Source organism: Cibotium barometz, chromosome 49 (genome assembly GCF_041138505.1).
Source record: "Cibotium barometz isolate CiBa-2024 chromosome 49, ASM4113850v1, whole genome shotgun sequence".
Classification (NCBI taxonomy): Eukaryota; Viridiplantae; Streptophyta; class Polypodiopsida; order Cyatheales; family Cibotiaceae; genus Cibotium; species Cibotium barometz.
The window spans coordinates 39,989,146-40,005,948 of NC_141094.1; the positions used below are offsets into that span (position 1 = coordinate 39,989,146).

The window sequence follows — 16,803 nt, forward strand, 5'->3', positions numbered from 1 at the left end:
AAGCACAATTAGGTTACAAGATGGAAACTTGTACTCATAGAGAGGGTCGAGAGCAGCTTGTGTTTGTTGCTTGAAAATGTTTTGGTTCTTTGCTTTGGCTACAAATACTAAATTCAATGCATCCTTTGGCATGATCTTGCGAGTCAATGTGATGGATAAGATTAGTGCCCAAGTGTAGCCCAATAAGTGACAATGCATGAGGAGGTACTTCATTTGGGTGGCCCAGGTATGAAACCCTTCCTCTATAAATCTCTCGACATGTAATGTAATGTTAGACGATTCTTGATGAGAAGGTCTTACCAAAGAGATTTTTTGGGCTTTAATGGCAATGTCTAATCTCGTACAAGATTGGCAATATGCTCCAAATTTTCTTGCAATGATGATTTCAAGCTGATGCAAGTGATTAAAATGCAAACTGTGTTAAAAATGAACTAAATGCGGTGAAAAAATCACTACAATAGAGCAATGCAAGTGGATGAGATGAATTTGATGCAAGAGAGGGTTTTCCATGTTGGAATAGTACTCTAATTTTCCAATTTTGTCTTTAATTAAGCTTATTTTTTGCTAATTGATTGTTAATGATAGTGATTAAGTGCTAATCATAGTGATTAAGAGAGCTCAAACTTGGAGCCTTCAATTGAGCTTGTGGAAGTAGACATTGAAGGGGATTTTTACACAAGAGTGTTGACCTTGATGAGGATCAAGGACTTGAGTAGACAAACTAGAACAAAACATTAAAAAACTATGGATTTTCGCCTAGCAGAGTGATTGGTATTTTTGCCTATTGCAAGGACTGGTGTTTTGCTTCTCCCGGCACGACCGTTGAACCAAATAACTCAAGATTTTGTTTGTGTGGATATTGGAGCATATCAAAGGATTGGCTAAAAGGGTTTAGCCCAATTTGGAGTATATGCGACCAATGGTGGAAAAGACCAGTCGGCACAACTACGTAATTCATGGATAGCAGGAGGCGAAATTTTTAAATTCCTCAGGTTGATTTGGGCACCTAAGTGAGATCAATGTGTGGCTAAAGAGGTTTTAAAAATGATGAAAGAAATGGGCGATGCCAAGCCTTTCAATTTCCAACCACAAAGGAGAAGAAGATAAGGTGAGATTAAATCTCCTAATGATGTGCTTAGTGAAAATAATGCTAGAGAAGTGCTAATAAGAAGCTCAAGGGGAGAGAGAAGGCTCTAATACCATGTCAAAAGATTGAACATGACACCTCAAGCATGCATGGCTATATTGTGCTTAACCTTATCATGATTAAAGAACACTAATCCTACAATGGGTGTAGCCTAATTAACAACGTGATAAAGATCCTAGACTTAATCAAGCTTGAGTCAAGTATAATTAGGTTACAAGATGGAAACTTGTACTCATAGAGAGGCTTGAGAGAAACTTGTGTTCATTGCTTGAAAATGACCCCTTTTATACGAGGAGGGTACACCTCTTACAAATATACTCATGTGGGATAATACCCAAGTGTGATGTGGCTGCATGCTCTTGATCTTGGTCCTCTACTCATACCTTCCCCCAACTTTGTGCTCATGGCACCACATTTCTTAACACCTTCTTACTAAAACAAATGCCTACCAAAAATCTCTTCCCAATGCTGCAACATAGGTACTCTCAATATTAAGAGTATGACAAAGGATTATGACAAAAATGGACTTGTTTAAGTACTAAGTATAGCTAGATGTGCCCAATTGAAAGTGTGGCTCTAACAACAAGGTGATTTTAACAACTAAAGGGGTGTAGACGTAGGCAATAAGCTCCCTCCTTATTTAGCTTTGAAAGCGAAATAATTACATGGATAAGATAATGCATTGCCTTATATATTAGACCATTATGCAATGCATAGGAATATTATAAGGTATTTAGCAATAACTATGCCACGTGGTTTTGTTTACAATATATATGTGTATAAGCATTATTCATAATGCATAAGGCCTATTATAAATAAATTAAAAGGCCCAAAGCACCTCTAAGGATCCATCCAAAATAAATGATGGAGAGTGGATACTATATGTAGATATCTTGATATAGAGAGAGGCCACACAGCTTGATATTGAGTGGCCATTAACCTCTACAAAAAGTTTGAAAAAAGCATGAGTTTTTCCTAATGTATAGGACTAATGCATTAGGTGAATGCATAAGGCTAGTGCATTTTTCTCACCATGCCCTAGTTCATAAGACTATTGCATTCAATCTCTACATTAAGTCTATTATGTATGGGCTTAAGCAGAAGCCTTATGTGTTAGACCATACGAGCTTATGCAAAGGCTTTTATACATAATCTCTTATGCATAATATGCATAAGAGCTTCATATTAGAGAGCTTAGCCTGTTAGAAGTCATCTCCTGTCTATTTTTATACATCAGGGCCTTTGTTGTGGGTGTGCTTGCCCTTATGAGGTGTTTTATCATTTTTCCTCACTCCCCGTATTTTTTCCCTATTTTTTTCCATTTTTCCATGGTGTGGATGGATGCCAGATGGTTGGCAGGAGCCCATGGTGCTGGCCGACTGCACCCCATGGCTGGCCAACCTGTTTTACATAGTTGTGGAGGTGCTGGTGGCTGGCCAACTTGCTCCTACAGTCATGGAGGCTACTACTGTTGGCCGACTGCTTTATGCAATCGTGGAGAGCCTCTAGCGCAAGCCAACTGCGCTAGAGGCTCTCCATGATAGATGCAGGCCGATTGCATCTATGGGGCATATAAATATGCCCCATGCTTCCCATCACTTTTGTATCATACTCGGGATCTTCTTGTGTATATAGAGCAGAGTTACACGCCTCTCTCTCTCTCTCTCTCTCTCTTGTGCTGTGATTTTCTGCACTGCGTTTTCTCTTGTGTTCCCAGATTTGGTCAACATCTCCGCTGCGTATTCTGACATGGTATCACAGCCTAGGCTCTAGATAGTTCTTGGGATTTGTGAGAGCAAGAGAGGGACTACTGTGTTGCTGGTTGGTGGACCATACGGGATTGTTCGGGAAGAGGAGAAGCAAGAGGACGGCGGGCTGATTTGCTGGACAGCCACTTTTTGCAGGTGTTAGTTCTTCTTTGTTCCCACCGACCCACCCTTTTCAGAGTACAACCCCGCAATGGAAGATCTGTTTGAGATGGCCTAGAGGCATGTGAAGATCCCGACACTCCCCACGTTCTTGGTGGACCGTAAGTTGGACGAGAGCAACTATGGCATATGGAAGGTTATGATGGAATCTGTTCTAGAGTCTTACGACCTCACTGATTTCGTCGTTGTTGGGGTTCCATGGCCGAAAGTAGAGGAAGGGGAGTTATCGTCGATCCGAAAGGACCGGGAGGCTCAGACACAGATGTGGGATCGTGTCAATGCTAGGGTCTGTTCGTTTATCTTTCTCAACTGCACACCGCATGTAATCAATCATGTAAAGCATATGATGCTGGCCAGAGGTATATGGTAGCATTTGGCCTCTCTTTACAATAGGGTATCGCCCATGAAGAGGTTGTATAAAAATAATTAAAATGTATAGAGCTTAGTAGACTCACTTGAGGGGAGTTCAAGGAGAAGAAACTTGGTGTAGGTCTCATTGTATGCATACAGTCTTTGTTTTACCAGCCTAGCATCATTCACTAAAGGAATTATGTGCTAGAAAACCTCTAGAGGGGCTATGCACACACAAATTTGGGTTCCTCCCTATAGGTAATACCGAATCTATCGTCTGGTCCGTCATAGAACACTCTTGGTTCCTCAGGTTTTTCCCTTTTTGGTGGTAGGGCACACACATTTTGTTTTTCCACTTTGTAGTCCTTGAATCGAGAAGGGACTTGTTTAGAGTCCAAAATCATGGTAGTCCCAGTGCGCCTAGAGAGAGAGTTTATTTAGCGGACTTTACACAATTTGGTGGACTTTAGGATGAAGACCCATATGGCTTAGCCACCAGATTTAGAAGTCTTTTTGGAATCCATTGAAACCGTATCACAGGAGTAGTCATGGGCTAGCATTTCAGCTATCTCAAGATCTATTTTCATGGCATTTATATTGGGTCTTTTCATTAGATCCTTCCAACTAGAGAAATACTCCTTGGTTGCCTTAAAGGCTTCCACATATTGTAAGTACTATTCTTCCCCCTTGAGGCTTGGCAGGTCTTTGGCTCTAATTTTCGCTAGTTTCGTAGCTCTTTTGAGTAAAGCCTCTCTCTTTAGGAATTCTCAGAGGCTAGTAAGTGCATCTAGTTTTTCTCCTCTTTAGGGTATGGTAGCGAAGCTATGGACGCTTTGTCTTTTGACTCGCATCTTTTGCCAGTTTATCCACTAAAGTGGCACATATGTATTAAGTCCAAGCGAGCCATCGTCTCTGACTCCAAGTCATTGATAGGTGTTTTGGTGACTTTTTTGTACTTATGATCTTTTAGGTTTACCTTACTAGTTCTCCCTCTTGACCAAAGTAAATGACATCATAACCCCAATTGTGAACATAAACAATTGGCACATGAGTGGTCTTCCCATAATTACATCACAATTGGTGGGCCTCCCAAAGCCAACAACAACAAACGATTGCTAGTAGGTTAGTCGACACGATGTTACCTCAACATCCTTTAGGATCCTCATGGGGTTCCTAAATTTTTATTCGCTAGCTTGAGGACTATTTTGGCTCTTTTAAGGGGCGTGCTTCCCCATCTTTGCCACATGTCTTTGGTTACAATTCTCACTCCTATTCCCCCATCAAGGATTGTAGTGGTGGTCACTGCTCCCATCATTGAATGTGGGTTATTTGTTTTAGCTTAGTGTATCTTCTCAATTTCTCAAAGTGGTTCAAGCTTTTCTTTCATCCATTGATGGAATTCATCCCAAGCTTCTGGATTGCATGCTTAGTATTCATTGACCATGGTTATAGTGATTCGAGCTGAGAGGATTGCAATCAAGGCTCCCATTTCTTATTCAGTGCAGGCCTTAAAGATGACACATTAGCAACTATCATTGACTCATCATCTGTATCCATGTAGGATGTTGCAGGCAGAGCTAAGCTTAGATTTGCATGGCACCCATGCAAATCTAAGGCTCCCATTTCTTATTCAGTGCAGGCCTTAAAGATGACACATTAGCAACTATCATTGACTCATCATCTGTATCCATGTAGGATGTTGCAGGCAGAGTTAGGCTTAGATTTGCATGGCACCCATGCCCATTCTGAAGGCAGTCTCTCGGTGTATCCTCCCATTAGGGATTCTTTGAGGGCATATTGCCTCTCTTGGTCGAGCCTTTCTTTTATGATGTGCTCATGAAGAAACCTCATAATCTCTATTTTTGTAAGGTCCTAGAGCTCTTCCAATGTTTTTGTTTCATTTTCACACTCTTTGTGAGGCTTAGGAGTTACTGTGGGCAATCTTGGTTCTGTCTCCCTCAACGTTTCCTCTTCTAGTTCCTTACTCGAGACATTCCCCTCATGGGATTCCTCTTTCAGACATGCTCTAACGGTGTTGTAATCGGTGTTCTCTATGGGGACATGGCGACTGGTCCCACCGACCCTTCTATTTCTAGCTAGGTCTCTTGTACCAATTCTTGGGTGTTGTTCAACCTCGAGATTTCCTCTCTCAGGTTAGGGTAAGCTTGTAACTTCTTAGGAAGGAGTTCTTCTAGTCCTCTAAATCTATACTTTCCTCCCATGGCTTTCTTGGCCATTTCAAGAAGCTCGTCCTTTCGGTCCATTATGATTGATCGATCTTCACTTTCTTCGCCTTATTCTTCATTGAGAGTGATTTGAACTAGAGGTTCATGGATGATTTCTATTTCTACATAGCTCGGATCATCAATTAGGTTTAACCTCGGGGTTATTTGTTCCTCCCTATGACCTTGTGAATCTCTTTTAGCTTTCTCCCAAAGTTCTTGGGTTCTCTCTGTCAGCATAGTTCTATCAAGACCTCAGGGTTGTTCGTTCCTCCCTATAAGCGTGTGAAACTCTTTTTAGCTTTCTCCTAGAGTTTAAACAATTTATCTTTCCAATTTCCTTCGGCTGATTCTTAAGAGTCAAAAGTTATCTGACTAGAGAGAGAAGTGCTCACGAAACGGGCCTTAAGAATTTAACTTTATCCTTAAGAAAATCGATGAAATTTTTACATATTTAGTTATAAAATTGGCTAGTAGCAAGATTTTTAATAATGAAAACCAGGTAGGCTTCAACCTTGTCCTTTTTAGATCCGTTTCACTGAGATTCCTTACTCCTACAAGAGGACAATCAAATTAACAAAGCCGAGTTGGGAGATTGAGGTATCAGATCACTTTTTGCTTGTGTCCGTGTGGCATGACTGGAATGTCTAAGTTAGACCTTTTTTTAATCCATACTTTTTCCAACCAGAGTCGGCCATGTCAACATGTTATCACAACCAATGCTCGTGTATGAAGAGTATTTAACAACTCTTGTTGGAGAAAAAGCTGTTTCCTACCCATTTTGGAAATGATATCCACAACATAGCTTTGAAGACCCTTCAAACATGGTTAAGGCTAGTTAGAGAGACTGGAGTCCTAATTCCACCAAAAAATTGGCCCATATTTGGAAAAGGTTTCCATCACGAAACTTGTGTATGACCACCATTGTGTATTGAGAAAACATGCCCCTTCACATAAAGCTAGGTTTAAACTTGATTTTTGACGTTGTCATGTCCTTTTTGGGCATTTTGGTAGGTAAATAAAACCAATTTCTTGTCAAAGGCATTCAAAAAGTACATTATATGGTTAAACAACATTTGTATTTTTTGGACATCCTGCCAATTTGAAGAGAGACCTTGCTCGTTAAAAAATCAACCTTGGATGGATTCACACCTTTTCGAGTAGAAGTGAACCCAGTTGACATGGTGGAAGACAATTGGAGGAATTGTGCTTTAAAAGCTTAAAGGTTTGAAGTGTCGCCTCTTGCTATGGAGTAGGCCCACCAAGCAAACATCTTCTCTATATTATATAGAGGAGAGTTTCACAAACTTGCCATGTGGCAAGAATTTGGAGGTTCAGGAAGAAGAGGAGGAGGAGGTTTGAGGAGGTTCGGGTAGAATTTGAATTTGGAGGTCTCAAAAGACGCGCAAAGCACGGGTACGCTCACTAGTTTGAGAAAAAAGGATACATTTTGACACTGCAAACCTAATAACTTGTGTGCATGAGCGTGAAGGGATTTGGAGGTTCCAAAATAAAGCCTTCATTCAATTTGCTCTTAGAGCTTCATGGTGATGTGCAAGCCCTCTTCTCCGGCCGGACATCAGCTGTGTCCGGCCGGAGCATGTGAATCCGGCCAGGAGCTCTAGAAAAGGTCTCTAAAATTTGAAAAAAAGCGTGGCGGGGCGCAACGAAGCAAAGCTGCCCGGCGTTAACTAGGGTTTCTGTTTCCCCACAGAAGCTAGCGTTTTAGGGTTTTTCACAGAAGTTAGGATTTCAAGATGGTGTTGCTCAGGGCTTTGCAGAATCTAGAATAATCATTTTCGCCTCTGGTTAGGGTTTCGGTTTGAAGTTAGGGTTTTCGTCACAGAGATTAGGGTTTTAACCAAGCGATGGCTTTGGTAAGCACAGGTTTCCGGTGAAGGGTAGGGTTTTGCACAGGTCTGAGGATGGAGCCATGAAGGGTGAAGAGGACGGAGCTTGAAAATGGCGAGCCGCAACAACAAGATCATATGCGCCATCTGCTACGAAGAGGCCAAGCCCGCATCAGAGGACCTCCAGTCCATCTCCCTCTGCGGCCATGTCTTCCACGAGCTCTGGTTAGTCATTCTCTCTCGGCCATTTTTCTCATTTCTGTGCAGTCAAGGCCTCAAAACGCTTATGAGGTTGCTTCACCATCATTCCTTTATGGGTTCTCGCATAATCGTCCCAATCCCTTACGTTGTAACACATTTTGTTAGGGTTTTATCAGTACATTGGATTGTAGACATTTGACTGGCATATCATGTTTGGGATTTAATCAACCTTGCAAGCAAAAATATACAGCCTTTGCCAATTCAGGACTGCATGGTTTTTTTTTTTGTTTCTAAAGATGAAACAATAATACCAATACCAAGAGATCAGTGCCCATTGTTAGCAGGCGCATGCTTGAGTGGCTATGGTGCTCCCCTGCCCGCAACGGGGCATGAGTTTGAACCCTGAGGCCTATATTTGTGTATGTGTGTACATTTGCATATGTAACTCTCAAAAAAAAAGAGATCAATGCTCCTAAATGCCCTGCAAGACACCTACAGATGGATTGATTTCTATGGGCCTTTGATTCTATTTTGACAAAATTTCAAAGCATCCTCCATTCGTAAATATGTTTTCATCCTAACAAGTCATTTAGACCCATTTTGTTGGCATTTTGATAAGCTCATCCACAGCATGTTAAAATGAGTGTGTGCCCTGGTTGCTATAAACCCGAGCTGTGCAAAGCAAGCTCTTGCCCTTGATTCCTTTTAAAAAGTGCATTTTTTTGTTCCTTATGGGATCCTAAAATACCTCAACCCAATATAGGTTTATAAGTTTATATTTATGATAAACATCTCGATTCTTGAGATCAAGTAGATATGATATGAATGCCACACACTACCTTGAATATTTCTGATATGGCTAAAGCTCTCAGTCTTTGAACAAGTAAAATTGCTTCTATTACTCAGTTTAGCATTCTAGTGTTTTTATTTCTTTGCAAGAGCTACAAATAAAAAAAGATGATGAAAAAGGTATGATCTATGTTCAGTAATAGCTGTCATGTTTTTGGATTTCAAGAGTTTAAGATTTTAGAAAGGAAGTTTTATAGACAATGTGGGAGCTTGTAAGCCTGTAATCTTTTGTTTTAGTGTTGTGCATGTTTGAAAGTCTTTATTTTTCGCACCTATCCACAAGTGCATGCCACATTGTTTTAGGGCGGTACATGTTTATTTTTCACACTTATGCAAAGGTGCACGATGCCACACTTTTATACGTTTACAATTGTAATGCTATTTTTTTGCTTCATATTAGCGCTCTCTCTCTTTCTCTCTCTCTCTCTCTCTCTCTCTCTCTCTCTCTCTCTCTCTCTCGGCCCACTTGAAATTGTATCTATTTGTTTTATTTTTCACTTTTTGACTTTACTTCTTGGCAAGCAATGGGTGGGCTCTTATGAAATCCAATGAGCAACTTATGATTGGGTGCTGATGAGAACATAAAGTATTGCTTTGCTTATCAAAAGGCTTTAGTTTTCATCTCTCTCTCTCTCTCTCTCTAAAGTTATCTGACTAGAGAGAGAAGTGCTCACGAAACGGGCCTTAAGAATTTAACTTCATCCTTAAGAAAATCGATGAAATTTTTACATATTTAGTTATAAAACTGGCTAGTAGCAAGATTTTTAATAATGAAAACTAGGTAGGCTTCAACCTTGTCCTTTTTAGACCCGTTTCACTGAGATTCCTTACTCCTACAAGAGGACAATCAAATTACCAAAGCCGAGTTGGGAGATTGAGGTATCAGATCACTTTTTGCTTGTGTGTCCGTGTGGCATGATTGGAATGTCTAAGTTAGACCTTTTTTTAATCCATACTTTTTCCAACCAGAGTCGGCCATGTCAACATGTTATCACAACCAATGCTCGTGTATGAAGAGTATTTAACAACTCTTGTTGGAGAAAAAGCTGTTTCCTACCCATTTTGGAAATGATATCCACAACATAGCTTTGAAGACCCTTCAAACATGGTTAAGGCTAGTTAGAGAGACTGGAGTCCTAGTTCCACCAAAAAATTGGCCCATATTTGGAAAAGGTTTCCATCACAAAACTTGTGTATGACTACCATTGTGTATTGAGAAAACATGCCCCTTCACATAAAGCTAGGTTTAAACTTTATTTTTGATGTTGTCATGTCCTTTTTGGGCATTTTGGTAGGTAAATAAAACCAATTTCTTGAAGGCATTCAAAAAGTACATTATATGGTTAAACAACATTTGTATTTTTTGGACATCCTGCCAATTTGAAGAGAGACCTTGCTCGTTAAAAAATCAACCTTGGATGGATTCACACCTTTTCGAGTAGAAGTGAACCCAGTTGACATGGTGGAAGACAATCGGAGGAATTGTGCTTTAGAAGCTTAAAGGTTTGAAGTGTCGCCTCTTGCTATGGAGTAGGCCCACCAAGCAAACATCTTCTCTATATTATATAGAGGAGAGTTTCACAAACTTGCCATGTGGCAAGAATTTGGAGGTTCAGGAAGAAGAGGAGGAGGAGGTTTGTGGAGGTTCGGGTAGAATTTGAATTTGGAGGTCTCAAAAGACGCGCAAAGCTCACTAGTTTGAGAAAAAAGGATACATTTTGACACTGCAAACCTAATAACTTGTGTGCATGAGCGTGAAGGGATTTGGAGGTTCCAAAATAAAGCCTTCATTCAATTTGCTCTTAGAGCTTCATGGTGATGTGCAAGCCCTCTTCTCCGGCCGGAGCATGTGAATCCGGCCAGGAGCTCTAGAAAAGGTCTCTAAAATTTGAAAAAAAGCGTGGCGGGGCGCAACGAAGCAAAGCTGCCCGGCGTTAACTAGGGTTTCTGTTTCCCCACAGAAGCTAGCGTTTTAGGGTTTTTCACAGAAGTTAGGATTTCAAGATGGTGTTGCTCAGGGTTTTGCAGAATCTAGAATAATCATTTTCGCCTCTGGTTAGGGTTTCGGTTTGAAGTTAGGGTTTTCGTCACAAAGATTAGGGTTTTAACCAAGCGATGGCTTTGGTAAGCACAGGTTTTCGGTGAAGGGTAGGGTTTTGCACAGGTCTGAGGATGGAGCCATGAAGGGTGAAGAGGACGGAGCTTGAAAATGGCGAGCCGCAATAGCAAGATCATATGCGCAATCTGCTACGAAGAGGCCAAGCTCGCATCAGAGGACCTCCAGTCCATCTCCCTCTGCGGCCATGTCTTCCACGAGCTCTGGTTAGTCATTCTCTCTCGGCCATTTTTTTCATTTCTGTGCAGTCAAGGCCTCAAAATGCTTATGAGGTTGCTTCACCATCATTCCTTTATGGGTTCTCGCAAAATCGTCCCAATTCCTTATGTTGTACCACATTTTGTTAGGGTTTTATCAGGACATTGGATTGTAGACATTTGACTGGCATATCAGAAATATACAGCCTTTGCCAATTCAGGACTTCATGGTTTTTTTTTTTGTTTCTAAAGATGAAACAATAATACCAATACCAAGAGATCAGTGCCCGTTGTTAGCAGGCGCATGCTTGAGTGGCTATGGTGCTCCCCTGCCCGCAATGGGGCATGAGTTTGAACCCTGAGGCCTATATTTGTGTATGTGTGTACATTTGCATATGTAACTCTTAAAAAAAAAGAGTTCAATGCTCCTAAATGCCTTGCCAGACGCCTAGAGATGGATTGATTTCTATGGGCCTTTGATTCTATTTTGACAAAATTTCAAAGCATCCTCCATTCGTAAATATGTTTTCATCCTAACAAATCATTTAGACCCATTTTGTTGGCATTTTGATAAGCTCATCCACAGCATGTTAAAATGAGTGTGTGCCCTGGTTGCTATAAACCCGAGTTGTGCAAAGCAAGCTCTTGCCCTTGATTCCTTTTAAAAAGTGCATTTTAGTGTTCCTTCTGGGATCCTAAAATACCTCAACCCAATATAGGTTTATAAGTTTATATTTATGATAAACATCTCGATTCTTGAGATCAAGTAGATATGATATGAATGCCACACACTACCTTGAATATTTCTGATATGGCTAAAGCTCTTAGTCTTTGAACAAGTAAAATTGCTTCTATTACTCAGTTTAGCATTCTAGTGTTTTTACTTCTTTGCAAGAGCTACAAATAAAAAAAGATAATGAAAAAGGTACGATCTATGTTCAGTAATAGCTGTCATGTTTTTGGATTTCAAGAGTTTAAGATTTTAGAAAGGAAGTTTTATAGACAATGTGGGAGCTTGTAAGCCTGTAATCTTTCGTTTTAGTGCTGTGCATGTTTGAAAGTCTTTATTTTTCGCACCTATCCACAGGTGCATGCCACATTGTTTTAGGGCGGTACATGTTTATTTTTCACACTTATGCACAGGTGCACGATGCCACACTTTTATACGTTTACAATTGTAATGCTATTTTTTTGCTTCATATTAGCTCTCTCTCTCTCTCTCTCTCTCTCTCTCTCTCTCTCTCTCTCGGCCCACTCCAATGAGCAACTTATGATTGGGTGCTGATGAGAACATAAAGTATTGCTTTGCTTATCAAAAGGCTTTAGTTTTCATCTCTCTCTCTCTCTCTCTCTCTCTCTTTTCTCTCTCAAGGTTTAAACCCTCTTCCTTCCAACTCCAAATGACATTCTCTAGTGTCATAGATTGACATTGATGCGACCTGATCAGCTCTTGATGAGAATACCACATGATTGGTTGGTGGGCTGATTCCATTTTACATGCAGGACTCATGTAGTGTGTGGGTCTTGTTTTTTGGATAGTTTGCAATGCACCTGTCCCTCTACACCTGGCCTGCTTGTTTTACAAGTAATCAGGCTGCATTTTGGGCTTATGGTTGTCCAAATGTGGGTCGGCACCAGACACTTGTGGGAAGCGCGATGTGAACCATAGTTGCATCCAAACTACGTTTGGATGGAATCCGAACGTTCCAAACGTTTGGAACGTTCACTAACGTTGGGAAATGTAGTGAACGTGCACTTTTGATTTTATAGGTTAAAAAAACGGATGCAAGTCAACGCCGTTTTTTTCCCGCTTTTCCTTACATGCGTGTGGGGCAGCCTCCTTGTGGCGCTCAAGTCTTCTCCTGCGGGTGTCTCTATGCGGCACTCAGCTCTCTCTCTCTCTCTCTCTCTCCCTCTCTCCCTTCCGCAATTGAAACTAAAGGTTGTATAGTATTAGTAAGTGCTTTAATGTTCATTGATGAATCTTCAAACTTCATTTTTCAAAATTTTATAAGTAAACTATAAATTTTGTATATATATGTATATCGGGGGCAGCGTTTCACTACGTTTGGAATCTTTTTAGCACGTTTTCCAAACGTACTAAACGTATCGTTCACTATGTTTGGAACCACCTTGATGTGAACCCAATCCTTAGGCTACTATCAAAGATCAGCATTCTCAAGAACTCATGACCAAAGAGGTACTGTTATTCTACCTTCATTTTGCACTAAGTAGTTGTTCCTAACAGCTTGTTCATGGATGAAATAAGGAGATCTATCTGAATATTATTTAGTACTTGGAGAATTCGTACATTCAATGAGAGATGTTCGCATTGTCGATGGTCTTCTTCATAGAGCCCTCTATATCGGACTCTCTGAATAGTTCTTGCTCTCCTTCACCCGCACAATGGTGCAGGACAACTAGATTGCCGAGTTTCTCCTCCATGCCATTTGAGGAAATAAACTCAATTATTGAAGCGTTTGAAGCCTCCCAAGTTCAACAGGAAGATGGACAGTGAGGTTGTTGATGTGTTGGGGGAGTCTCCCTCTATAGCTTGTTCAAACACACCACCGTTGGGAGGGCACAATGGACTAGCCTCACAACACTAGCAAAAAACATGGACCAAGGCACCAATAACCTTAGATCTTTAGTTGACACAAGAAAGCTCTCTAAACTCCTCAAACCGATTCAGTCGACTCCTTCAATTGTCCTCCCATGTTAGACCAAACCAGCAGTAGCTTTGATCTTCACTCTTAGGTCCTCAGTTGACCTCCTTTGACCACAAGCTAACCAAAACAGCTCCCAGTTGACACCTAGCTGATCAACTTCTGACTGTAAACTGAATCGGATAGCTACTGCTGATCCCAGTCAAATACATTATCTGCTTGACTCCCAGAACGTCCTCCAACGTCAGCAGACCTCAAATACTTGTCTCGGAACTTCATTGAACATGTCAGCACTCCTTTGCTAACTCCCTACTATTGACTCAAGTCTGACCTAGCTGATTTAGCTGAATCAGACCTGACTCAGAACTCTTCACCCCGGTGTCCTCTGACACCACTATACTCCCAAAGACCACAGAACACACTAAGGTCCAACACAACAAACCCAAGAATGACATCAGTTGATTGCCTGTTGACTCTAGACCACCTTCAACCCTCAACTCAATTTGACTGACAACTGTTGACAAACCTTTGACAGTTAGACCAAACTCAGAATCACCTCCCTTCAATCCAGAAAGACTAATTCTACTCTTCTACAATATCAGTGACCGCTTCAAATGCTCAGTTGACCCTATCTGACACTGTCAAACCCCGTTGACTCAAAAACAAGCTATTTGACACAGTGTTGATTCTACACAGTTTAGCTCTTCACACACCATTGGTTCTTTTCAACAAACTCCATCAAAACAACACAGATAACACCAAAGCATAGGAATTCATCAATCCAACACAATTAGATCTTTTGTGTGTGTGTGTGTGTGTGTGTGTGTGTGTGTGAAATTGAGCCAATCTCAACAACCGTGAGATTTGGGGTTCCAACAAAGAGAAACAAACACCAAAAACCAAAGGGATTCTCCACAATTATATCTCATCTTCATCTTCACAGGTACAAACTCCAAAGAAGGCTTTAGCCACCTGCAGATCTCCTCCACGAACACAGAAAGGGAAAGTTGAGCAAAGCACTGGACTGGTCCAAGTTCTAACAGAGTTGCATCTCAGAGATCTTAGGGCATCAACCTCCTACAAGATCCTCTTGCTTCTCCTTGCTTCCTCTGCTTTGGACAAATCCACACTTCCTCACACTAGATCTCGCCTCTTGACAGAAACAATCACTGTCGTCGCAATGATCTTCAATCCAAATTGACAAAACATCAAAACACAACAATAAGCTTCCATAGAGATTTCTCGCAAATCCCTAGCAAAACTCTCTCAACTTCTTCCCAACTATCCTCTCACACAATGCTCCTATCGCAACTCTTCTCCACTATTCTTTCCGCAACTATGCGCTTCTCTTACCCCTATCACCACCAACTCCCATGCATCTATTCGCTCGTTCTTGTCAACTACCCTTGACTTCTCTACACATGCAACAGTTCTCCCTCCATTTAAGACTAGTTGATGACAACAAACTCACTAGTAGCAGCTGGCCATGCAACAGTTCTCCCTCCATTTAAGACCAGTTGATGACAACAAACTCACTAGTAGCAGCTGGCCATGCAACAACCTTATTTCCTAAGGTTTTACACATACTCGACGGGTTTATCTTTAGTTTTGGGGTTGGGGTGGACACATCTATTGGGCACAATGGTCTTGACACACAAAAACCCATCCTAGTTTGCCCAACTATCCTTGGTTAGAGCATTCATGCTCAACCACATGTTGGCTCACTAGAATAGTTCTCAAAGAGAAGTAGATCCAGGTCCCAAGAAAAATCTCTAGCATTAGTTGGAACATCTACATCAACGAGTAGGTTGGTATCCATCCCTTTTGAATTCTTTTGAACAGTCATGATTTTGCACCAGTATGGCGAGCCTCTAACATTTACTCTCTTGTAATGCAACTAATCATCCAAGTCATCTAGCTGATAGGTACCATTCTCATATGCATGCACCACCTTGAAGGGACCCTCCCATTTGATCTAAAACTTGGTTTGGAAAGTATTATCAAGTTTGTTTTTGTACCTGAGAACCATATCTCTTTCTTTAATCCCTTTGTCTTTAACAATCTGATTGAAATGCTCAACCCTCAGATTGCTTAGCTGAATGTAGTGGTCCAAGGCTTCCTCTCTAGCCAACTGGAATGAAGATCCAACAGTCTCTCTTCGTACTCATCTAAGCCATTTTCTTGATGTTTCAGAAGGAACTACAAACTAGGAATCTCTACCTTAATAGCCATCATGGTCTCTATCCCAAATACAAGATGATAAGGTGAAAACTCTGTATAGCTGATTTGACTGTTGTTCTATAAGCCCACAAAACTGAAGATACATGCAGATCCCATTGTTTGGGATGTTTCTCCAAACACTTGGTCAGCATAGTGCAAACTAGGAATCTCTACCTCAATAGGCATCATGGTCTCTATCCCAAATACAAGATGATAAGGTGAAAACTCTGTAGCTGATTTGACTATTGTCCTATAAGCCCACAAAGTTGAAGATACATGCAAATCCCACGGCTTGGGATGTTCCTCCAAACACTTGGTCAGCATAGTGCACAACTCTCCATTAGTCCATTGTGTTGAGGATAATATGGAGTGGAGTACTTGTGTGTAATATGTAATTTTTGCATCAGCTCTTGTACAACCTCTCCTTTGAATCCAAGCCCCTGATCAGTCAGCAGCTCCAAAGGCATGCCAAATCTGGCACATATGTCTTCAAACACAAACTTGGCCATCTCTTTAGCAATTATATTTGTTACACATCTGGCTTCAGTCCATCTTGTCAGATAATCTACTCCAATCAGAATGTAGGTCTTACCCCTAGCAGTAGTGGGCAGAGGACCAATTGCATCCAATCCCCACTTTTCAAAAGCTCCATAAGATACAATACTCTTCCTCAACTCATATTGTAAAACCTTTCTGTCTTGCTTCTGACAGGGCTCATAGTTCCTGAACCAGTGATATACATCTTTTCTCAAGCTAGGCCAAACATACCCAACTGTCAAAATTATCCTTGGTGTTAGCTTCAAGGCAAAATGTCCTCCACATACACCTTCATGTGACAGGAGGCCAAAATGGCAAACATCTCCTCCCTGTTTGGAACTCTCCTCAAAATCAAGTCTTTTCCCTTCATGTACAGTTGATCGTTCATAATGATGTACTGCAAAGCTTTTCTTATGAATCCATACTTCTGCGTTTTAGACATATCTGAAGGTGCATGACTTGTGTTTTAAAATCTTTAATGTCCTTTAAGTTCTCTTTTCCAATATGGCTGGGATGGGC

At 41.0% G+C, this 16,803-nt stretch overlaps 1 protein-coding gene across 4 annotated transcripts in view; it reads left to right on the forward strand.

Moving 5' to 3' along the window:
* Positions 1-7,301: 7,301 nt before the first annotated feature.
* Positions 7,302-16,803, forward strand: part of LOC147610578 (RING/U-box superfamily protein) — a 28,545-nt gene continuing 19,043 nt past the window's right edge. For 2 of the 4 annotated variants that reach the window (XM_086786210.1, XM_086786211.1), the window contains exon 1: positions 10,650-10,870. In XM_086786210.1, coding sequence (XP_086642336.1) covers positions 10,758-10,870 — 113 coding nt within the window. In that variant the 5' untranslated portion in view covers positions 10,650-10,757. Of the gene's footprint in view, positions 7,724-10,448; positions 10,871-16,803 lie in introns of those variants that run through there. The other 2 variants (XM_086786208.1, XM_086786209.1) reach the window with 2 other exon arrangements.